Source organism: Sphaeramia orbicularis, chromosome 16, assembly GCF_902148855.1.
Source record: "Sphaeramia orbicularis chromosome 16, fSphaOr1.1, whole genome shotgun sequence".
In the NCBI taxonomy this organism is placed as follows: Eukaryota; Metazoa; Chordata; class Actinopteri; order Kurtiformes; family Apogonidae; genus Sphaeramia; species Sphaeramia orbicularis.
This window is the reverse complement of record NC_043972.1, coordinates 55,602,280-55,627,437: the sequence shown is the minus strand read 5'-3', so window position 1 is coordinate 55,627,437 and position 25,158 is coordinate 55,602,280. Positions and strand designations below refer to the sequence as shown.

Sequence of the window (25,158 nt, the reverse complement as noted above, 5' to 3'; positions counted from 1 at the left end):
GGTCGGACATAGAACGCCAAGTTAGGACTGACTGAGCTGAAAACCCTGTTGGTGAACCTGGACCAGATCTGAGGTTCACTTACTGAGTCTGTGAAACACGTTCTGTTTTAAAATCTATCAGTCGACCCATGGAGTAATCACTCTTCATGGACACACAGCTGGGTCCAGGTCCAGGTCCAGATCCAGGTCCAGGTCCAGGCCCAGGTCTGTGAACATTGACGGTACAGTGGTTTTAGTGCTGAACTCTGACATTAAACTGTGGTCTTAGTGTGATTCATATCCTACTGCAGAAGAATCCAGTTTCATGTGGACGTTAAAGGAGATGCTGTTCTCTGTCAAATGTTTTCTGACTCTGCTGTGACCTCTGACCTGACGTTCATATGTGAGGACTCAGGGTCCAGGTCTAAGATAAGAATGTGTTAAAGCTGAAACAGATCAGTGGACCCTCAGACCTAAACTCAGACTGAGCTCTATGAGTCATTTATCTGCACCTTGTATGTTCGTCCACCGAGGGTCACTCAGTGCTGTTCTGACACTGACGTTCACTTACTGAGGATCACAAACATGTCCTCTTTTAAAATGCAGTGGGAGTTCCATGGAGTCATCACTCTTCATGGACACACAGCTGGGTCCAGGTCCAGGTCCAGGTCCGGGTGTGCTTCCAGGTCCGGATCCGGGATCAGGTCCAGGTCCTGTGGGGGGTCTGTGGGTGGTCTTCCAGGGAGTGGCTCCCTCCTCTCTGTCCTCACTCTGATCCATTCTGCTGAATCCACATCAGAACACAAACCATCAGTCCAGACCTGAATCCACACTGATTCATCCTTTACATGATAAACAGCAGCTCAATCTACTTTTATTTTGAAAGGTTTCACAGGAAGTGTTAATGTCCTGTTGTGTCTGACTTTTATCTGTAGACAACGACTGAGGAAGGTCATGAACATGTTGAAGTTGGTTTATTTGACCTAAACAGCAGCTCTTTATCACCTGATCAGATTCTAGTTCATCAATAACTGACTAAACTGTGAATGTGAAAGGTCAAAGGCCAACCGTTATCAGAGTCCAGTAAAAACAACGTCATGAACCCAGACCGATTTAAACATCAGAAACATGTGTAAAGTGTTTCCAGATCAGTTTATTGTCACAGACTCAGATCAAAGCGTCCTGATTGGATTCAAAGAGTCACAGATAAAACTCGCCCGTGGACGTCGGACAGAAAAGGGTTTGTGTTCGTCACCGCTGAGCTGTTTCCAGGATCAATCTGAGTCTCACCTGTAAAGACATCAGGAGTCAACACCTGCAGTGGGAGGAGCTCTGAACCCTCAAATGGCATGTTACTGGATGGTGATTGGCTTGTTTCTTTGGTCGTCACATTGATGCTTTGACACAGTGTAAATGTGCAGCAGAAAACACTGTTTCTACTTCAAATTAATCATCAATCCATTTATTATTGATTCATCTATGAATAAATCTGTTAATTACAATATATTACTGAATAATTTCCAGAACTTTAAATGGGATTTTTTTTCTTTTTTATGTCTGTGATAGTTGATGATAAATGTACATGTTCCATGAACTAATATATTTTGGATCCTGCGGCTCCTACATATGTCACTGTAAGACACAGAAAATCATCCAATCACATACAGACAACACAATAAACCTACTGTGATTGGCTCCAGGGTATGTCAATCTTTCTTCTTTTGCTTGTTTTGAGTTGTACTGAAGAGTTTTGACAGATTAATACAGAAAAAACAGATGCATGATAGTTTTATAGCTACGACGGCGTATTAGGGCCACATAAGAAAATAAATACGCTTGTCATTACGAGAATAAAGTCGTTATTTAACGAGAATAAAGTCGTAATTTTAAAAAACTCATTATTTAACGAGAATAAAGTTGTTATTTAATGAGAATAAAGTCGTAATTTTAAAAAAACTCATTATTTAACGAGAATAAAGTCGTTAATTAAGGAGAATAAAGTCATTGATAAACGAAAATAAAGTCATAATTTAACGAGAATAAAATCATTATTTAACGAGAATAAAGTTGTACTTTTATTAGATTAAAGTCATAATATTTGGAAAATTCGACAGTTTCTGGTTTTACAGCGAAGGCAACAAGTGAAGCAGCAACTTCCCCTTCTGTTGGACTCAGAAACTCACAGTAGAATCCTCAGTTTGTTCAGAAACATCAAACCGTCTGTGTTTAGTTCTCTGGTGTTTCCACTGATAGTCCTACAGATGAACACTTCATCAGTTTCTCCTCCACAAAAGAGGCAATTTACTACAAATCAGTTTGGTTCTTACAACAAACCCAAATGTGTGCAAACTCTGTTCAAAGTCCTTAGACCAGGGGTCACCAATCCTGGTCCTCGAGGGCCAGAATCCTGCATGTTTTAGATGTATCCCTCTTCCAATACACCTGATTCAAATGATAAGCCTATCATCAAGCTCTGCAGAAGCCTCATAATGACCGTCAGGTTTGCTGGAAGAGGGAAACATCTAAAACATGCAGGATACCGGCCCTCGAGGACCAGGATTGGTGACCCCTGCCTTAGACGAATGATAATGTGTTGATGGAGGACAGACTCAGTATTTGGCCTTTGTGTCTAACCCCCAAATGAAAGAAGAACTGCACTAAATGTTCACAGTTCTACATTAGTTGATGAGTGGGTACGACTTTATTCTCATTATATTATGACTTTATTCTCGTTAAATAACGACTTTTTTCTCATTAAACAATGAGTTTTTTTAAAAAACACTTTATTCTTGTAGTGACAAGCGTTTTTTTTTTTTTTTAATGTGGCCGTAATACGCCGTCGTATATAGCAGTTATTTTTCATGTACGTACATTTTTAGTTGGAGAGTCTCCAGAAGTTTTCCAGGAGTTCCCACTGGCCCTGAACGCACCGCGGTGACAGTGGGTGGGCAGATTCTATTTCCTAAAATGGTTCTGGTCAGACCACCGCGCGCACCCCCACCCCTTGGGTCTTTCCTCGGTTCTGTGACGCAGTTTAGTTGTTGTCAGTTCGTGAGATCCACGGAGCTTCAGAACCTTCGGCCTCAGGTGGACCATGTGAAACCAGCCCTGACCGGACGGACGGACGGTGGTTTCAGCCCAGAACCTGCTCCTCTGAATCGGACCCACTTTCAACAGGCCTCGGTGACAGATCCGGCTCCGGTTGAGCAAAAAGCGGATAAACCGACAGGTTTTTCCGGTTCAAACTGGAGCTAAAGTCCAGACCCACAGTGAGCACCGACATGAAAGAGCCGTTAAAGGGTTAAACAGGAGAACTTTACCTTCAGATGTACAGGCCTGGACGGAAGACGACGGAGGAGGAGGAAAGTGAAAGTAAACAGAAGCAGAGTTCAGGCTGCAGAACCACCCAGGATCAGAGACACCCATTGAACCAGGTTTAGTCCCGCCCCTGGTTCAGTCTGTGGGGTCAGTCTGTGGGTTGAGCCACTGATAGACTTCCAGAGCCAGCATGCACAGGGCAGAGGTAGATTCAATAATCCAGAGGATGTGAACATACCAAATATGCCTTACTCTAATGAAGTGTGTTTTTCCAAAAAAAAAATAAATAAATAAAATTGGTTGAAGTGCTTTGGACTGTGAAGGCCAAAGCACTTGATTCATGTCATTTTCATATTCATCAGAGAGTTCCAACCCCCTGTGCCTCATGAATGGAGTCTTGGAGGAGACCACTGAGAACATGATGAAGAGGAACAATTAGGACACAAGATACAAAGTTACAAAATTACTTCAGTTGTCATTTCTCTTTCATAAATACCATTTCCAAAACAAGTACCAGTGCTTCAGAGATACTGAATCAAGAATACATACTGATGAAATAATAACAAACACAGTTATTATTATTAGTTCAATAATAATACTGATTGCCTAAAACTATTTCAGTACCCTACTATATCTGGAGGGGGGGTTATGATAGTTGTTCCCAGACAACAGTAGGAGAACCAGACCATGGGAAAATGTCTTTGTCCATCTGTCCTACTGTGTGTATAAAGACGAAATGGAAAACACAAAAATCAAGTTTTGAATCGTACCTTGGTCACCTGCATCAGCACTGAACATCTTTACTAACTACATTATCTGTGCTGTTAGAGAACAACACAAAATACTGGAGGAGGGCCTGGATCACTGAACACCTCCTTCATACATTAATACACACTGCACTATCTGACTGAAGGATGAATAGAGCGAGCATCTATTAGAACTATCAACACAGGACAGAGCTGAGAGCCAGAGCAGACTAACATCCTTTAACACTGTGTGAGTCTGTGTCTGAGTCTAAGCCAAAGTTTTCTTTGTTACTGTTTGAAGTTAAATCACTGTGGTAAAAAGAAAATGTAACATGTTCTCACACAAATCTTTACATCTGTATTTCATACCAGTGTGAAAGTCTCTGCTGTACCCATATAATTCAATAAACTAGATTTAAGTTAAAAAAAAACAACAAAACACTGTGTGACTGTGTGATTCTGGTTAAATGCGCAGACAATAATCCCATATGAACAGTAAACAGGCTAGGAATCCGTACACTTCCATTTATTTAACTGGATAACTTAGGCCAGATGTTAGAACAGTCATTAATGTGATGTCACTGAAATTAATTCAGTAACAGCCTGAATCACAGTCTTTCACAAATAGCCTATATATATATATATATGTATGTATATATATATATATATATATATATATATATATATATATATATATATATATATATATATATATATATATACATATATATATATAATATATATGTGTGTGTGTGTATATATGTGTGTATATATATATATATATATATATATATATATATATATATATATATATATATATATTAATATATATGTATAAATATATATATATATATGTACATACATATATATATTATATATATATATATATATATATATATATATATATATATATATATATATATATATATATATATATATATGTATATATACATACTGTACATATATAACATGCAGTTGTGGCACCATAGATGTACAGACTCGAGGTCGCTTCCTGACGTGCCTCTTCAGAACTGTTGGCTGTGGCTGATTCTGGTGATCAATGTCCTCAATACTGGGTGTGTCCTCCCTGAGCCCTAACACAGGTTGTGCACCTTCTGCACATACTCTGGATTCACCTCCTGATCCTATCTGGGGGATGTTGTCCCACTCTTCCTGAAGGGCCTGGATGAGCATCTGGCGGTTGCCAGGTGCTGGACGCCTAGCATACACGGATCTACCAAGAATATCCCACAGATGTTCAATGGGATTGAGATCTTTGACTTGTTGTGGATTAATAATGTTGCTTGTTGCTAAATGTGAACTTTGTTGAACTACCCTTTGTCATATTTTACATTATCCTCTGGATACTCTTCCACTGTTTTGTTGTTTGTTGTATTTTGTTTGTTAATTACATGTTTTTTTAAGAACAAGAAAGAATTTGTTTTCATGTTTAATAAAATGGTGTGAAATGGCATCACATAGAATATGTGATAAGTTTCTTTTGATGTCCAGTTTCTATACAGGGTGGAGAAGCAAAATTTACAATGAACATTTAGTTGTTTTTTCTCAGCAGGCACTACGTCAATTGTTTTGAAACCAAACATATATTGATGTCATAATCATACCTAACACTATTATCCATACTTTTTCAGAAACTTTTGCCCATATGAGTAATCAGGAAAGCAAACGTCAAAGAGTGTGTGATTTGCTGAATGCACTCGTCACACCAAAGGAGATTTCAAAAATAGTTGAAGTGTCCATAAAGACTGTTTATAATGGAAAGAAGAGAATGACTATGAGCAAAACTATTACGAGAAAGTCTGGAAGATACTATTAAAGAAGAATAGGAGAAGGATATTTGAGGAACACTTGCACAAGTTTCAGGAAGCGTGTGAAGGCAGTTATTGAGAAAGAAGGAGGACACATAGAATAAAAACATTTTCTATTATGTAAATTTTCTTGTGGCAAATAAATTCTCATGACTTTCAATAAACTAATTGGTCATACACTGTCTTTCACTCCCTGCCTCAAAATTTTGTAAATTTTGCTTCCCCACCCTGTATAAGTGGAAATAAAGATGTAATGTGTAGAAGTTTTTGTGTGTTAATACCCTGCAAAAATCTAAATCTTACCAGGTGTATTTTTCTCATTTCTAGTCAAAATATCTCATCACACTTAAAATAAGACAAAATCACCTAAAGAGTAACTTTTCAGTGAGATATAAGAACTTGGTTTTAGACAATAGATCTGGAAAATCTTATTTCAAGAGATCTTAGTAAGATCATTTTCACTTGTTCCATTGGCAGATGTTTTTGCTTAATTCAAGATGTTTTTTTGCTCAATTCACCAAAAAAATCTGCCAATGAAACAAATGAAAATTATCTCAGTAAGATTTTCTAGATCTATTGTCTAAAAATAAGTTATTTTATCTCCCTTACAAGCTACTCTGTAGGTGATTATGTCTTATTTTAAGTGTGATAAGATATTTGGACTAGTAAATGAGAATAATACACTTGGTAAGATTTGGATTTTTGCAGTGTAAGTCCAAGACAAACTCTTAAAAACAGATGTTAAATTATGTATAAAAGCATGACCGTGAATGTTAATAACTAGAAATACCTTCATTTTACATCTGGTTTTACACCTACTTTTACAGTGAAACATTGAATATTTAGTTTCTTTTCATTCTAGGACATATTTATGATGATATTTAGGTTTTCCACAGTTAAGAAATAACCATGTAGAGGAAGTGTTAACCCAAGCCAAACCATTTAACATTACATGATAATAATAAAGTTTATATTGTAGTATTTCTAGCTGTATCATTTAATATTGACCAGGTTGATGGGAATATTTGTGGAGGTTTGTGGTTATTTCAAATAAGATTCACTCAAGATGTTTGAGGCGAACACAGATATTACGAGAATCGATCCAGCAGTTTCTGAAACAAAACCAGAAATGTCAAAGTGTTAGCACTGATGAAAGAGTCGGGGGGTTGGGCAGATAGCGGGGTGGACTCTCATGTACCTGGAATCGCGGCACTTCCCTCCTCCTCATTCATTCTCCAGACCGCATGACATGTGTTTGTGTGTGTGTGTGTGTGTGTGTGTGTGTGTGTGTGTTGCAAGCAAGGTTGCACAGGAGGAAGGGGCGGGGTGTGACAGAGATGAAAGGGCACCATGACCAGGTCCAGTGACAGCCAAATTAAACCACTCTTAATATTTATTATCATTGATCAAAATTTTAGTCATGCAGTTTTTTGCACAAAAAAAAAAAAAAAAGAGTAAAAAGGGCACTTGTAGGCGGAGGATCAAAGCGGCAGGGGCTCAAGCCCCCCCGACCCCCTGCTTTGCACATGCCAGCCAGAGTGGGCAGGTAGGACTGCTCATAGAGGGAAGATTATTAGAATAAATAGGCTCCAATGAAGAGTGTGGTGTAGGTCTGTTCAATATGAAAGGTGCTCTGAGATGCTCCAGGATTCAGCACTACATGAATGAAACTGACACCAAGGCTTTGCAAAATAGAAGATTTGTGCTGAGAATTCTGACCATTTTTAAAATGTGCTTTAGTGTCAGAAGCAGAGCCAGGAGCCAGTAGTGATGAGGGGATTGCTCCTGTCAGGATGGAAGGAAAAGGTGAGCTGTTGGAACAGACTGTGTGAACAAGCATTAGTTCCAGTAAAACCACTTTCTATACCCAAACCATAGTCCTGACCTATTTTAATTTTTATTATTAAAAGTGAGACAGTAAATACACAAAGCCCACAACTGAAAGGCAATAGCATAAAGTAATATTAAATAAGCCTGCATATTTTGCCAATGTAAATATCTTAATTGGTTAAGTAAGTCAAAATGTCTGTAGATATTATTTTTAATTGTGATCCAGGTGCAGGCGAGTCTAGGGAAACTGGAGGAAGTGTGAAAGGGAGAGCAGAGTCTACTGATGACAGAGGAGCAGCTCAGCAGCACAACCCTGAACCACTAGGCACAAATGAGACAGATGAAGATGAGTCAGTTAGCTTTGATTGCTTTGCTCGCCCTCAGTCACAGGATATACAAACATTTTTTTCTTATCATCTTCATCAAACCCCTAATATCACTATACCAAAAGTTTTCAATAGCAAAGATGGAACAAACCGCAAGTAAGTTGTGATGGAAATCTTTTGTTGCAGAGGATACAAAAATGATAATTAGAAAGTGCAGCAAGCTTTATTATTTTTTTTAATGATTTTTTTATTTAATATTTTTATATATTCTTTCATTTCATTTCAAACATTTTAAGGGTTTGAAAAATGTTAACACTTATAAGAACAAAAATATAGATTCTGTTATTGTTGTGTTGTGAGGAATAATAATGTTGGAGATGTCAATGTGCACTCACTGTTGAAATAAATCCACATTGTGAAGCAACCTTTACTTGCATTGAATTGAAAATATTTTAGAAAATACACTGAATTACAAGGCTTTGCAGAACAGTGTGTAGACCTAACATGTTAGGTTATAATTCTATGATTTTAATAATAATTGGCCGTGATCTAAAGTGGGCCGGCCTGAGGTATGAAACTCCAGGGCTGAAAATGAGTCTCAGTCCGGCCATGATTCCTGTAGCCTTGGTCAGAAGCGTAACATGATGCTGCTGTGACGTGTCTTATTGGCTGCTCAGGAGGGTTGGTCAGACAGCAGGGAGGGTTTACACCCCCTACTGTCTGATGTCTGCTCCAGGAACACATCCCAGGTGTGTGATAAGGTAGGAAGTATCTGAAACCGGGAAAGTAGGCAAACAAACAACTACCCCTGTATGGAGAGACATTTGTTTCTTTATTCATTAGTCAAAAAGAATGCATTTGCAATTAAAAAGAACAGATTTGCAACCAAAAAAGAGATTTGAGAGCAAAAGACAGTAAGTGGCAATAAAAAAAGATCATTTTGCTTTTAAATCAGTCTTCTTTGCTTGTGAGTTAAAACCTTTGCTTGAAACTTCAAAAGTTTTGCTTATTAATCACTCCTCTTTGTTTGCAACTTCAAAAGTTTGTTTGCAAATTTAACTGCACTTAATGGGTGGGGCCTACACTGATGGATAAAAGAAGAGTTTCTGTTGGTGGGTTTCACCTGCAACGTTTTGGCACCGTTGGTACCGGTCCACACTACTGTTTAAATCCCAGCCCTATGTTGTAAACTCCTCCCTGTAACTCACTCACTCATTCCGTTCTCTGTTCAGATGATATTTAGTGTAATCCATTACTTGTGAGATACATTTCAATTTCACAGAGTAACAGACTATGAACTGACCTCCCAATAACAAACACAACAGAGAAGTGGGTTTTCACACAGAAGCTGTAGCCGGCGCAGGAGTCAGGTCAAACCCACCAATAGAAACTCTTCTTTCATGCATCAGCGTAGGCCATGCCCATTAAGTGCAGTTAAATTCACAAGCAAAGCTTTTTAAGTTGCAAACAAAGAGGAGTGATTTACAAGCAAAACTTTTGAAGTCTCAAGCAAAAGTTTTTTTTAACTCACAAGCAAAGAGGACTGATTTATAAGCAAAATGATCTTTTTTTATTGCCACTTACTGCCTTTTGCTCTCAAATATCTTTTTTGGTTGCAAATCTATTCTTTTTAATTGACGAATAAAGAAACTAATCTATCTCCAAACCCCTGTGTGAAAAATGAATGACCTACAGTAATTCTACATAGAAGACAGTATGAAACTGTAGCAGACATCATAATTCAGACTGTTATCTTTGGTCTAAGTATAATGTTCTTTTCAAATTACACTGTAAAAGATTAGGTGGCATTATCTTTAAAGCAAACAATTAGGAAGACACAAACAGCCTTTGATTTGGTGCCATGACCTTTGACCTTGAGTGACCTTAAAAGGTCAAACCTAAGGTCATCTATGTCCAGATTTCTACAATCTTCTTCTCCAAAACTGTCGGCCAGAATCAATTGAAATTCATAGCAGAGGTTCCTTGGGGTAAGGTCTGCCAAGTTTGTTTGTATTTTATTTTATTTTATTTTATTTTTTTGCATGTTCGAAATAAATAAATCAAATCAAATCAAAGAATTGGCAAATAGTGATTTTTCAATTTTTATAAATTTTTCTATTAAAGAGAGAGAGAGAGGCTTTATTTCAGACTTATGGTCCATATTAAAAGCAAACAGATAAATACAAACACAATAAATTACACAAAAAAACCTCTATACTTTCAAGAGGCAGTCATACCAGTTTCCAAAACAGAGATGTGTAACGTACAGCACTATATGCAAGATTTGTCAGCAATAAAATTACAGTATTTTCTGAATGATTCAGGCAACAGACAAATTTAAACATTAGATTTTTCAACATAGCACGCAGTGAATTCACATGATTATACATAATCAATTCACCGGCACTGGTCCATCTGGGCTTTTTCAATAAGAGTCTTAGAGCATCATTGTATGCCACTGTCAGTCTGTGGAAGCTGGCCTATTTATAGTTCATCCACAGATGTGCTGTGTACAGAGGGGTGCAGTACGCTCTAAACAGAGTCAGTTTCACCTGGACAGAACAAGACAAGAATTTCTGTAACAGTACGTCGGCTTGTGCATATAACATCTGGCACTGACGATACATGTCCTCGTCATCTGACAGCTGATCTGTAATGATGTGACCCAGGCACTTGACAGCATTGCATATGTTCAAGATATTCCCAGTTAACTTAAAGTCAGGAAACTTCAATGATCAAATCATGATTACACTTTTAGCTGAGTTGTACTTCACATCATGCAGTTCCCCATACACAGAACACACATTTAAGAGCTGCTGGACACTGGCTGAGCTAGGGCTGAACACCACCAGGTCATCTGCATACATTAAATGATTGATTATGGCACCTCCAACCATACACCGAGTTCTGCACATATTCAATTGCTTGGACAGGTCAGTCACATAAAAATTAAAAAGAGCAGGGGATAATAAACTGCCCTGTCTCACACCGTTACCAATCTGAAACGGAGCAGATACACAGTTGTCCCATTTAACCTGCATAGTCTGGTGGACATACCAGTAAGAAAGACACCTGATCAAATAGTTTGGGACATTTGCTTGACACAATTTTTGAAACAATGTTCTGTGATTCACACGATCAAAAGCCTTAGAGGCATCTAAAAAGCATATAAAAACTGTGGAAGTTTTATTTTTGTACTTGGTCAGTAATTCTCTTAATGAAAACATACACATATCAGTCCCATGATTTGCTTTGAAGCCAAACTGATTGTCTGTCACAATGATAAACTTATCAAGCCTCGTCAAGAGAATATGTTCCACAACTTTAGACAGTATACTGGCAAGAGCAATAGGTCTATAGTTGTCTGAGCTGCCCACATTGGTTTATGATGGGACACATTACAAAGTGCTTTAACTGTAAAACAGTTGAAGATATTGATATAATTACAATTGGTAAATCACATATGGGCTTTCATTTGGTGCCATGACCTTTGACCTTGACTGACCTTGACTGACCTTGAATTTAATGTGTGAACCAGACTGTAACTGGGTTGCTCATCATTATGCTGTATGATGCTGCTGCCCTCATGCTGTTTTTGGTCCTGAGGCTGAAAGTGACCTGAAGGAAAACCATTGAATATGTCACAGCAGCAGAATCTGAGCAGATTATAAACCTCTGCCACACATCACTGAAGGGACTCATGGACATGGGTATCCTGACACTCACCTTTAACCCTTTAACCCTGAGCCCTGATTCCAGATAAAGGTTCACATATTAACCCTTTAACCCCTGAGTCCTGACTGCAGATAAAGGTTCTGCTGTGAATCTGTGTCTGTTTCAGGTTCATTAAAGCTGCTGTGACTATGTGCTTGTGTTCCTTTTCTTCAGTGGTTTTGTTTTACTGTGTGTTTTAGGGTCAAAACATGTGGAAGAACAGAAAAAGACAAAGAGAGGAACTGAAGTTTGACAGGTTTGGACTAAATAAGGCACTAGAATGGACATCAATAAGAGATTTTTGGATGTTGAACATAAACTGAACTGGAGCACAATGAACAACAAGAATTTGAATTTGGTCCCAGTAGTTTTAGTTTGGGCTCTTTTTTTTCTAAATCGGTCCAGCTGCTTTTTGACACGTGTTTAACTCCTAACAGTTTTTGGTCCAAACACAATGACTTCAGTTTTATCTGAGTTTAACAGCAGACAGTTGTTGGTCATCCAGTCTAATATCTTTAACGCACTCTTGTATTTTGGCTAGCTGATTGGCTTCATCAGATTTAATGGATAAATATAATTGGGTATCATCAGCGTAGCAATGAAAGTTGATGGAATGTTTTCTTATTCAGTTACCTAAAGGAAGCACGTATAGGATAAACAGTACTGGTCCAAGAACCGAGCCTTAAGGTACTCCATAACTAACTGTAGTGCACTGAGAGGAATCATTATTAATGTGAACAAAGTGAGAATGATCTTTTAGATCAAATTTGAACCACATTAATGCCGATCCTTTGATACCAATTGATTGTTCCAAACGTTGCAGAAGGATGTGATGGTGTACAGTGTCGAAAGCATCAAAAGCTACACAAACACACAACTACACACCACACAAACACACTGTGGATCCTGGTGTCCACAGTGTAAATCCTCCAAACAGTGGTTCAGTGAATGTGGTTTTGAAGGTGTGGAGGTGGATCAGTTTGTCAGAGGAGACTGTGTAGAAGGACACAGATCCAGCAGGACAGTCCACATACACTGATACTGTACCAGAGGAGGTGGAGGGGGAGGAGGACTGAGGGAGGCCTATACATTTCTTTTTATGCCAGACACTGTATCCATCTCTAAAACACCTCAGACTCCAGGACTGACCATTTAATCCAAACCCACAGTCTTGGCTGCGTCCTTTCCTTCTGATTCCTCTGTAAGTCACTGATATATGAACGCTTCCACTCCACTGGACCTCCCAGTAACAGCGACCAGTCAGACCAGTAGAACACATCAGCTGAGGCTCATACTCAAATCTGTCCTGATGATAACGATATGACTGAACCTCCCTCACTAGTTTCACCTTCTTGTTGTTTTCAGACAGTTTGAGGTGTCTGTGCGCTGTGTTTGGATCCAGGGTGAGTTCACAGAAATCTGATGGACAGAAGAAAACACAAAACAGCTGCAGTTATTGATCAGTGATCAGCTGATTGACTGACAGTCTGATCACATCACTGGGTTCAATTCAACTGTTATTGATGGATGGATCATGTGTGAGTCTGACTCTGATCAATAACAGATCAATCCAGTGTTTTATAGATGGATCTGTTGTTTCTGAGCACATTTTCACCAACAGAGAGTACAAGTGTGAAACAGATCAACTCTGATTCCTTGACTGAGATCTAATCTTTAGAATCAGTTCACTTTTATGATCATATATTGATCCTTAACATTCAAACATTAAAAGTATGTTTCATTTTCGATCCAAACTGATTCAAACCTAAAAACACAATCCAATCCAATCAGTCATTTCTCAGTTCTTCTAGACTCTTAGGGCCTGATTTACTAAGATTGCAAATAACGGGCGCAAATGTGCTTGCTTGTGCTAAAAAATGTGCATCCTATTGATTTGCATGTAAAGGGTGATCAACTAAGATTGCCTGCGCAAATGAGAACAGGCGCAAAGTCTTGGAGACCGCCCTAATTAAATGAGGATTTTGCGCACGCTACTGGTTGTCGTCATGGAGACAGTATGCTGTAAAAACTGCTCTGGGATATTCCAGCACTCATAAATATGAAGTTGTTCTTTTTCCACACAGAGGGGTGAATGGGCATTTCTCTGTTGTTGTTTCTCAGTGGTGAAGTGTGTTATTAGTCAAATAAATACCTTCTCTCTTTATGTCGCTCTGTATGGTGAATGTATGATGAATGAAAACTTTTAAGTCCGTGGGCATGATAAAAAAAAAACAAACAAAAAAAAAAAACATCCACTTATATAGAAGGTTCAGGAGTCCAGTCACAACACCGTGGACAACACTCTGTCTGTGTGTGTGTGTGTGTGTGTGTGTGTGCGCGCGCATGTATATGTCTGTGTGTGTGTGTGTGTGTCTGTGCGTGCGTGTGTGTGTGTGTGTTGTGCAGCACTAGAACCCATCCCGTTCGGTCTCCCTTGTTGTCTCTCAGTAGTTGGTCCTGGCCTAATGTGATGTGCCACTGGTGGAAGCGGTCATGGGGGGCAGGCCCATAAAGTGGGGGGCCATATGTCTTAAATTATTATTTTTTTTTCTTTTGTCATGACAAAAACGTTGATGTGAGCAAATCAGATTCATTCTCTCTGTTCCCTTTGGTTGTGCCTATGCGCCTCCTCACTATAACATCTGCAGCCAGTTTTGCGTGAAGCTGTTCCAGTTCAAACCTGCCTTTCAGATGTGCTAAATATAGACGCAAAATCAGCCACCACAATCCATTTCAGGTTTGGTAACTCACATTGCACATGCTAAATAAACATTTGCATCTAAACCTCCCAATAATTTTGCGTGTTCTGGCAGAAACGGCCATATTTCATATTTGTTTTTATTCAGTCTTGTGGGGATGATCTGGATGCTCTGGTGGATGTCTTATGCTGTTTTCTGTAAAGATATGATTATACCCCGTAAGTGTGTTAAAGTGTACCCTAACAACAAGCCATGGGTCACAAAAAATGTTAAAACCTGTCTGAAGAACAAGAAATTGGCTTTCAAAGAAGGGGCTGTCTCTGACCTTCAGTCAGCCACCAAAGATTTGAAAATTGAGATTTTGAAAGCAAAACAACATAAAAAACCACTCTTGAAAATAAGATGACTGCAAACAATCTTGGCTCTGCCTGGACATGTATGAAAGCCATCCGCAGGCCTTCAAAACCCCCAGAGCAGCAGGCAGACCATTTTAGACAGTTTTAATTCAGACAGAGATTTTGCGAATGCTCTTAACAGTTTTTATGTTCGTTTTAATTGTTTTGATTTTAGTAAAGACATTTTAGAGCTGAAACAGGACCTGAAGGACAGTCAGCACTTTACCATTGAACTGAACGATGTCAGAAAGGCTTTCAGTTCTGTGAAGATGAACAAGAGCCAGGGTCCTGACAACATCAGTGGTCGTCTTATTAAATCCTGTGCTGATGAACTCAGTCCTGTATTTCAGTTTATTTTTAATAAATCCTTGCAGACACAGCATGTGCCCACTCTCTGGAAGGATGCTGTCGTGGTCCCTGTCCCTAAATCCAGCCATCCAAAGACTTTGAATGACTTTGGGCCTGTCGCTCTCACCTCAGTTGTTATGAAATTCTTTGAGAAACTGGTTAAGACTGTGATTTTAAAGGAGACTGAACATGAGCTGGATCCTATGCAGTTTGCATACAGGCCCAACAGAGGAGTGGAAGACGCCACACTGACTTTTTTAAAATTGATTTTTAAACATGTGGAGGGTAAAAGGGCATTTGCAAGGCTTCTATTTATAGACTTCTCCTCCGCTTTTAATACAATCCAGCCCCACATTTTAATTAAAAGGCTTTTAGAACAGTTTAAGATTAGTAAAAACCTGATGGGCTGGATTTTAGATTTTTTAACAGACAGGTCCCGAAGAGTGAGGATGAATGGGGTTCTGTCCAACCCAGTTCTCTCCTCCACTGGTTCTCCTCAAGGCTGTGTCCTGTCTCCACTATTATACATTCTCTACACAAATATGTGCCAGAGTGAATATGAAAACAGGACCATCATTAAGTATGCTTATGACTCAGTCATTGTCAGCCTGCTCAAAGAGGGGGAGACCAGTCACGGCCCTATTATTGATGACTTTGTCCAGTGGTGTGAGGAGTCCTACCTTCATGTGAACATATCTAAAACAAAAGATATGATTATTGATTTTAGAAAAAAACAGGACAGGCACGGAGTCACTTTAATTAAAAGTCAGACTATAGAGCAAGTTTTAATGAAAACTGTAGATCTGTGTGTAAAAAGGGCCATCAGCGCCTCCACTGCCTTAGGAAACTGGCACACTTCCACATTGACCAAACCATTTTAACTTTGTTTTATCGTTCCTTTATTGAGTCTGTTTTATCTTTTTGTCTGGTGGTGTGGTTCGGTCAGACATCAGTTGCAGAGAGAAACTCACTGAATCAAATAGTGAGATGGTCCAGTCGCCTGATTGGTGAGTCCCAGTCTTGTCCTGCCTCCCTGTACACTAAACAGGTGCAGAGGATGGATGCATCAGTTCTTAACAATGACTCCCATCCTTTACGAGGTGAATTTCAGCTCCTTTCCTCTGGACGGAGGTTCTTAGTCCCAAGGTGCAGGACACAGCGTTTATAAAAACAGCTTTGTTCCTGTCGCCATCACTGAGCTCAATAAGAAATAGTGACATTGCACTTTACTAACTTATTTAGTTATTTATTCCATTTCTTTGCTCTATTTATTATTATTGTGACTTCAAATTTTTAAATTTTATGTTCTTATCCTGGTTTTTATCCTGGATTGTTTTTATCTTTTCTGGTTTTTATTGTGTTTTATTGCATCTTGTTTTTATTTATTTGATCTTATCCATTTTATTCTTTTACCTATCCATGCTGCTATACCGATGAATGGTGGAACACTGAGCACTTTTTGTCCTGTCTTTTTGTTCTGTCTGTAAGCGTGATCAAGTACCTGTCTTGCATGTTTAATGTATGTGTTGTTGTAATGCCAAGGCAATCACCTAGACTGCAAAACAAATCTACCTACAGGTATAAATAAAGTAACCTTGACCTTGACCTTCATCAAGGCAAAGACACTAAATGGCTTGTGCAAGCTATTGTGCCCATTTGAGAGACGCAAACTTCAGTGCGTCTTTTTAGTAGATAAGCTTCAACGTGTTTTTCTTGCGCAGTCAAGTTTGCACGTTTTTACATGCGCAAACCTTTAGTAAATCAGACCCTTAGTGTTTTTGCTGTTTGTTCAGGTTGATGTTTAGTTGGTGCTAATGAATCTAATGTTGGATTTGTAGATTCCAATCTTCTCCACAGTGACTTTGACTGTTTACTAATTGGATCTAAACTCAGTACTTTTGCTCATTGAATCAGATTCTTCATCTGATGGATAATAATAGTTTATAGAAATGTTTTGGTGGTTTCATCTGAGTTTGTTCCTCAGACAAACTTCTCATCCTGATGAACTCTATTGTGTTTTGTTTCTTATTGGCTGTATTCGTGTTCTTTGTCACATAGTGACAGTACAGACTGTAAATGTGCATAAAGACACTAGAGCTCTGATATGCATTAAATAGTCTGGGACTGGACCTGAGGACTCACTGCTCAGGGTATGTGGGTCCATGTGGTACCAGTCCTGACCAATCAGCTATCAGCTCATCCTTCCACTAAACCACAGGTGTCAAACATGCGGCCTGGGGGCCAAATCTGGCCCGCCAAAGGGTCCAATCCGGCCCACGGGATGAATTTGTGAAATACAAAAATTACACTGAAGATGTCAACAATCAATCCACATACAGACCAATTAGATTTCAAGTGGATCAGACCAGTAAAATATGATCATAATAACCTATAAATAATGACAACCCCAAATTTTCTTTTTTTTTTTTTTGGTGCAAAAAAGTAAAATTACATGAAAATGTTTACATTACCAAACTATACTTTTATAAAAAAAAAAATGTTAACAACCTGAACAAATATGAACAAACGGAAATGTCTTAAGAAAAGTAAATGCAATTGACCAATATTCTGCCTGTTACTAAATGTTTTGTGCGATTGTAATGCAAATTGTAATGCACATGTGTAAACGATAAACTGAGAAACCGAGGCATATTGTTAAAATTGCACTAGTTTTTCTTCAAACAATTCAAGTTGTTCATGTTATTTAGATTTTTAAGGAAACTTTGTAGATGTAAACCTGATCATAATCTAATTTTACTTTTTTCACTGTTATTATTTTATTGGTCCGGCCCACTTGAGTTCAATTTGGGCTAAATGTGGCCCCAGAACTAAAATGAGTTTGACACCCCAGCACTAAACTGACTGTCTTCATGAACACTTTAGATGTTTAGAATGTGGAACCAGGTCCCTGTTTGGGTTCAGGTTGGTTTTAATCAATCAAATCAAATCATACTTACGTCTCCTCGGTGTCAACCATCGGACTCCAGCAGGATCCAACCTGAAAGGAGGAGGAGGGTCAGAGCAGCTGGAAACATGGACATTCCATCACTCTGATCCACTGAAGCTTTTCTGTTCACATCCACTAAATGGTTCCTTCTGAATCACTGACTGAGTCTGTTTGTCTTTGAACATGGGCTGGACCTTCATACAGGATGGATCCCAGCTCTGACAGATGGTTCCTGTCAGCTCTACCTGTTCTATCTGCCATTATCTGTGGATGCATCAGCTCAGTCCATACCTGACAGTGTCCAGTCTCCAGTGTGGATCCTCCACTAGAGAACACAGCTCCTGTCCTGAGGCTCCTGGATGGTTGTAGCGTAGGTCTAGCTCTCTGAGATAGGACGGATTGGACTTAAGGGCTGAGACCAGAGAAGAACATCCTTCCTCTGTGATCAGACATCCTGACAATCTGCAACACAAAACATCACATCCATCAACTGAGGATGGAGATCAGTGGAGTTGGAGTCATTGAACAGAGTCTGTGAATGCAGGGGACTTCACCAACATGACTTCAATGTGTAAAGTCTATGAGTTCCAGACTCTGAACACAGTTGAAGATCAGTAGAACTGGTCTGGAGTTCAACACAAACAACCACTGACAAGTTCAATCCATCCAACAACTGGAGACAAACATTGAAATGATGTGTTGTGTTCTTTGTTGAACCCTGACCTGAGAGTGTCCAGTCTGCATCCTGGACTCTTCAGTCCATCTGACAGGATCTTCACTCCTGAATCCTTCAGGTCATTCTTACTCAGATCCAGTTGTGTCAGACTACAGGACTGGGATCTGAGAACCGAGGACAGAGCTTCACAGCTTCTCTCTGACAGTTTACAGCCGCTGAGTCTGGACAAAACAAAAGGGATGAGTATAAAGTTATTGATCTGGTTGAAATGATAGATCCATATTTGAGATGTTTGATCCAACTGTTTGTTCTCACAGAGCTTTGTTGGAGGCTTTGACCACTGGCAGCAGCCTCAGAAGAACCTCCTCTGAACCAGAGTATTCCTTCAGGTCAAACACATCCAGGTCTTTTTCTGATGACAGTAAGATGAAGGCCAGAGCTGACCACTGAGCAGGAGACAGTTGTTCTGTGGACAGACGTCCTGATCTCAGGTACTGTTGGATCTGATCCACCAGAGATCGATCCTCCAGTTCGTTCAGACAGTGGAACAGGTTGATGCTTCTCTCTGCAGACACATTCTCACTGATCTTCTTCTTGATGTACTCAACAGTTTTCTGGTTGGTCTTTGAGCTGCTTCCTGTTGGTTTCACCAGACTTTGTAGAAGCCTGTCATTGGTCTGCAGTGATAGACCCAGGAGGAAGCGGAGGAACAGGTCCAGGTGTCCATTTGGACTCTGTAAGGCCTGGTCCACAGCGGTCTGGTAGAACTGGACAGATTTGTCCTTTGATAGTTTAGACCAAACAGATGTTTGTCCTGACAGCAGATTGACTCCAGTGTTGATGAAGGTCTGATGGACATGAAGAGCAGCCAGAAACTCCTGGACACTCAGATGGATGAAGCAGAACCTCTTGTCCTGGTACAGTCCGCTCTCCTCTTTGAAGACCTCAGTGAACACTCCTGAGTACACTGAGGCTGAGCTGATATCGATGCCACACTCTGTCAGGTCTGATTCATAGAAGATCAGGTTTCCTTTCTTCAGCTGCTCAAAGGCCAGTTTTCCCAGAGACTCAATCATCTTCCTGGTCTCTGGACTCCAGGGTGGATCTGTCTCAGATCTTCCATCATACTTGACGTTCTTCAGTTTGGCCTGAACCACCAGGAAGTGGATGTACATCTCAGTCAGGGTCTTGGGCAGTTGTCTTCTGTCTGTGGTCTTCAACACGTCCTTCAGAACTGTAGCAGTGATCCAGCAGAAGACTGGGATGTGACACATGATGTGGACGCTTCGTGACGTCTTGATGTGGGAGATGATTGTGTTGGTCTGTTTCTTTTTTCTGAACCTCTTCCTGAAGTACTCCTCTTTCTGTGGGTCAGTGAACCCTCTGACCTCTGTCACCATGTCAACACACTGAGCAGGGATCTGATTGGCTGCTGCAGGTCGTGTGGTTATCCAGAGGCGAGCAGAGGGAAGCAGGTTCCCCCTGATGAGGTTCATCAGCAGCACATCCACTGAGGTGGACTCTGTAACATCAGTCAGGATCTGAGTGTTGTTGAAGTCCAGAGGAGGTCGACACTCATCCAGACCGTCTAAGATGAACACCACCTGGAGGTCTTCAAAGATACAGATTCCTGCTTTTTTGGTTTCCGTGAAGAAGTGATGAACCAGTTTCACCAAGCTGAACTTCTTCTGTTTCAGCACATTCAGCTCTCTGAAGGTGAATGGAAATATGAAGTGGATGTCCTGGTTGGCTTTGTCTTCAGCCCAGTCCAGACTGAACTTCTGTGTTAAGACTGTTTTCCCGATGCCGGCCACACCCTTTGTCAGCACTGTTCTGATTGGTTGATCTCTGTCAGGTGGTGTTTTAAAGATGTCTTTACATGTGATGGTTGTTGGTGGTCTGTGTGGGTTCCTGGATGCTGTTTCAATCTGTCTGACCTCATGTTCCTGGTTGACCTCTGTAGCCCCTCCCTCTGTGATGTAGAGCTCTGTGTAGATCTGGTTCAGGAGGGTTTTGGGGTTTCCTGCTTTAGCGATGCCCTCAAACACACACTCAAACTTCTGCTTCAGGTTACGTTTCAGTTTCCGCTGCTGAACTCCAGACCGACTTCCTGAATGCAGACCCAGATAAAACCATCAGCCTCACAGTAAATCCAAGTATTTTCATCTGTTCAATCTGTACAGAATGGTCTTACTGCGGTGCAGACGCTCAGCCAGCTCCTCCTGCTTCAGCCTCCTCAGGAAGTTCAGTGTGATCTTCAGAAAAGCCTCTGAGCTCCTCCTCTGTTCTTCATCCTCATCACTCAGACTCTCTAAGCATTCTGGGTAATCTGGACTCAGAACCTGGTGGAACTTCTTCAGTTTGTTCTTGACAAAAGTGCAGATGTTCTCCTCCAGCAGCTGGAACAGAAAACATGATGAAAGGCACAAAGTCCATCCATGGTCCAAAGCTCAGGCCCATGTTGGACATAGTGACATCCACTGGTCTGAAACCAGCAGCAGGAGATGACTGGACAGAACAGATGGACCAGTAGATGTTGGACATGTACACACCTCAAATATGGAGTCCAGCTGAGTCTGATCCTGTAGACCAGTGGGAACCTCTGAGCTCTGCTGCTCCACTCTGTGGACCAATCATCAACAATGAGCTCACAGTATGTCTGTCCACACTGACACCAACAGGTGGACACACCTGGACGTCAACATGAGTAACATGACCCCCTGTAGTGGGACAGGTGTCCTGGTCCTGCTGATCCCACTGAGAATCAACATGTGAGTCTGTTTGGAGCTTCACACTCACTGTTTGAGGTGATCAACAGGTTTAGTTGAGTTTAGTTTCTCAGGATCCTCATCAGTCACATCATGGCAGCAGGACTGAACTGAGTTTAGTCCCATAGAAATGTCATTTCAGACACTGAAGAAGATTTACTGAACAGTCACTAGAAGACTAAACAAAGGGACACCTGTCAGCCAATCAGAATGCAGAGTGGTCAGCAACCATGGAGACGCCCAATAATGAGTTGATTTGTGGAGTTGTCCGATTCTTACAGTGTCCATGTAAACAGTCTAATCTGATGTGTTTGATCAGATCACAGCAGTAATCTGATTAGAATCAATCAGATGAACACACCTGGATTTGTCTCCAACCCTCACGTCTTCATGCATGTTTACAGGTTCATGGGATGGATTTAGTTCTGTTACATCTGCACATGCGCACAAACTATTACAGTCATACAAAACAGAAGTTACCTAGTCAAACTGGAGTTGAAGACAATAACAGGAAGTTTTATTCTATCATTGTTATGTACAAACTCTGAAGGAAAACTGATAATGGACTGGAGCATCTAAAAAAGGGTTTATGATTTTCACATTTAAGTGCATGTAAACATGTCAAGTCTGTTTATTACAATGATCTGGGGCCTACTGCACAAAACTAGGATTCCGTCATCCAGGATAACTGACTAAGCTGCGTTTAACAAATCCAAAACAAGGGTGTCCAGGCTTAATCGGTTTCACAAAGACCCAGCCAGGATGAACGGACACAGACACACCAAACCAGGTATAACTCACCCTGGATAAGTGCGTGCACGCGGTTTCCTAGTTAGACGCTGACATTGATCACAGATTTGCGGATTCACCATGGCAACTACAGCAGTGTACTTTTCCCTGTTGGACGCAGAACTCCTCATTTTAGCTTAGAGGAGGTAAAGGACTGAATCAAAAAGAAAGACAACACCACCACAGTTACAAAAACAACCAGAGACAACGGTAAAGACCTGCAGACCACCTGAATGAGCAAGTAGTGCACAAATACACACTCACTGTTCCACTGAAACCATCGCAATTACAACCCAAGTAGGAATTAACATCTCTGAAAACGTAGTTGTACTCTGATTAGGAATCAGTTGAAACTGTCAGTGAAACTGTAAATGTAACTCCATCAGACTGAATAACTCTGATAAATAGATGAGCTCACTGACTTCAGCGACTTTCCCTTTGGGATAAATACTTATCTTATCTTATCTTATCTTATCTTATCTTATCTTATCTTATCTTATCTTATCTTATCATGACTTTATGATATTGTCAATTAACCCTTAAAGACCCAAACATCCATCACCAACCTCAACCATCTACTGATATTAACTGTTTAATACCTGTTGATCCACTAATCCTATTAATACATCTCAATAATTGGTGTAAAATATAGTTACCTCCGCCAAGGAGGTTATGTTTTTGCCAGGGTTTGTTTGTTTGTTTGTTTGTTTGTCTGTTCGTTTGTTTGTTTGTCTGTCCGTTAGTGTGCAACATAACTCAAAAAGTTATGGACAGATTTGGATGAAATTTTCAGGGTTTGTTGGAAATGGGATAAGGAAGAAATGATTAAATTTTGGTGGTGATTGGGGGTGGGGGGGCCCACCGGGGGGGGGGCACTGATCGTTAGTCTGCAACATAACTCAAAAAGTTATGGACAGATTTGGCTGAAATTTTCAGGGTTTGTTGGAAATGGGATAAGGAAGAAATGATTAAATTTTGGTGGTGATCGGGGGTGGGGGGACCCACGGGGGGGGCCACTGATCGTTAGTGTGCAACATAACTCAAAAAGTTATGGACAGATTTGGCTGAAATTTTCAGGGTTTGTTGGAAATGGGATAAGGAAGAAATGATTAAATTTTGGTGATGATCGGGGGTGGGGGGGCCCACGGGGGGGGGCACTGATCAGCCTTGGCGGAGGTCTGCGCTCTCCGAGTGCTTCTAGTTGTTCATCTTTTCATGGTCATCAGATATGACCCATTTGGATGTTCAGAGGCTCCGTAGTGAACATTGAAACACCTTCATCTTTTATAACATAGATTCACGAGTAAAACCCATGGAGTTGGATCAATGGCAGTGGATGGAAATGCTTGTTTAATGTTCAGTTAATGACAGATTTGACTGGAAAAAGTCACTTTTCTACGGAAGCGTATTGCATTCACACAAAAAAATTAATTTGGCTCTGTTTTTCTGAATTTACGAGATACTGTTCTCTGAAAAACAACATTTTTTGCTCTGTTTTTCTTAGTTTACGAGATACTGTTTTCTGAAAAAAAAAAATTAAATTTGCTCTGTTTTTCTGAGTTTACGAGATACTGTTTTCTGAAAAAAAATAAATTAGGCTCTGTTTATCTGTGTCAGTGGGACAGTGGTCCCTCATCCAACAGGAGCTCCTTCTACCTGTGCTGCTGAAAACCCCTCGGGGGAGCGTGTAGTTGTTTCCATTCTCGTAACCGGTTCCGACTACGGATCATGGAACTAGTTTCGTTTACAGAACTCAGAACCAAGCTGTGCTCCGACCTCCAAGCCCAGCTTCGTGCACGTATTAAACCCTCCAAGTGCACTGGTGTGCAAGCCCGAGAGGAGCCAGCGCTCGAACTAATCCACTGAACTAATTTGCTTTGCCAAGGGTAACTTCATAAAGTATATGAAGCTCCCCTTGATGTTCTCCTGTGTTTATTATGAGTTTTGTTGAACCACATTTCAATGCTGGACTTGACATGGGGGGGGGCAAGAGAGAAGAAGAAGATGGTGAAGACCCTCACAAGAAAGTATCAACCATACAAACAGTAACAACCATGGTGATAATTAATGGAAACAATAACTACAACCGTAAACTGGGCAGAAGAGAGAGAAAAAAAACCAAAGCAAACAAACAAAACTACAAAAAAATTCAATAAAATACATAAGACCTATTAAATGACAAATATCAGAAAAGAGAGCATGAACAAAATATCATATACCATGTCCACCCAAATAATACCAGTAACAAATCCACACAAGGCAAACAGACTGAGGTGAAGAACACAGACATGCAACCACACCCCCTCCAAGGACCAGGAGCCAACAAAGAGGGCCCCAAGGCCTGACCAACCAGCAGACACCACAGAGAGGGGGGATCCAGCCTGGGGTGGGGTGACAGTAAGGGAGCCCCCCGCCAGAGGCCCCACAGCAGCCGAGCACATATATATATATATATATATATATATATATATATATATATATATGTGTGTGTGTGTGTGTGTGTGTGTGTGTGTGTGTGTGTGTATACAGGGTGGGGAAGCAAAATTTACAATGAACATTTCGTGGTTTTTTCTCAGCAGGCACTACGTCAATTGTTTTGAAACCAAACATATATTGATGTCATAATCATACCTAACACTATTATCCATACCTTTTCAGAAACTTTTGCCCATATGAGTAATCAGGAAAGCAAACGTCAAAGAGTGTGTGATTTGCTGAATGCCCTCGTCACACCAAAGGAGATTTCAAAAATAGTTGGAGTGTCCATAAAGACTGTTTATAATGGAAAGAAAAG

At 40.2% G+C, this 25,158-nt stretch overlaps 3 protein-coding genes and 1 pseudogene across 3 annotated transcripts in view; 1 reads left to right on the top strand and 3 right to left on the bottom strand.

Moving 5' to 3' along the window:
• Nucleotides 1–25,158, bottom strand: part of LOC115436241 (NLR family CARD domain-containing protein 3-like) — a 1,147,354-nt gene that overhangs the window by 70,296 nt on the left and 1,051,900 nt on the right. Inside the window, exons 3-4 of the mRNA XM_030159038.1 lie at nt 551–763; nt 84–206 (exon numbers count right to left, since the gene is read on the bottom strand). Of these exons, the coding sequence (XP_030014898.1) occupies nt 84–206; nt 551–759 (332 nt within the window). The 5' untranslated portion in view covers nt 760–763. The remainder of the gene's footprint in view (nt 1–83; nt 207–550; nt 764–25,158) is intronic.
• The window catches only part of LOC115436275 (zinc finger protein 664-like), a 1,196,486-nt pseudogene that overhangs the window by 596,216 nt on the left and 575,112 nt on the right, over nt 1–25,158 (top strand).
• LOC115436287 (zinc finger protein 431-like) overlaps nt 1–25,158 on the bottom strand; it is a 676,852-nt gene that overhangs the window by 97,324 nt on the left and 554,370 nt on the right. The gene's annotated exons all lie outside the window — the stretch shown is intronic.
• LOC115436247 (protein NLRC3-like) overlaps nt 11,942–25,158 on the bottom strand; it is a 34,491-nt gene continuing 21,274 nt past the window's right edge. The window contains 7 exon segments of the mRNA XM_030159044.1: nt 11,942–13,161; nt 18,142–18,182; nt 18,423–18,593; nt 18,855–19,028; nt 19,123–20,913; nt 20,989–21,206; nt 21,360–21,422. Of these exon segments, the coding sequence (XP_030014904.1) occupies nt 12,620–13,161; nt 18,142–18,182; nt 18,423–18,593; nt 18,855–19,028; nt 19,123–20,913; nt 20,989–21,206; nt 21,360–21,422 (3,000 nt within the window). The 3' untranslated portion in view covers nt 11,942–12,619.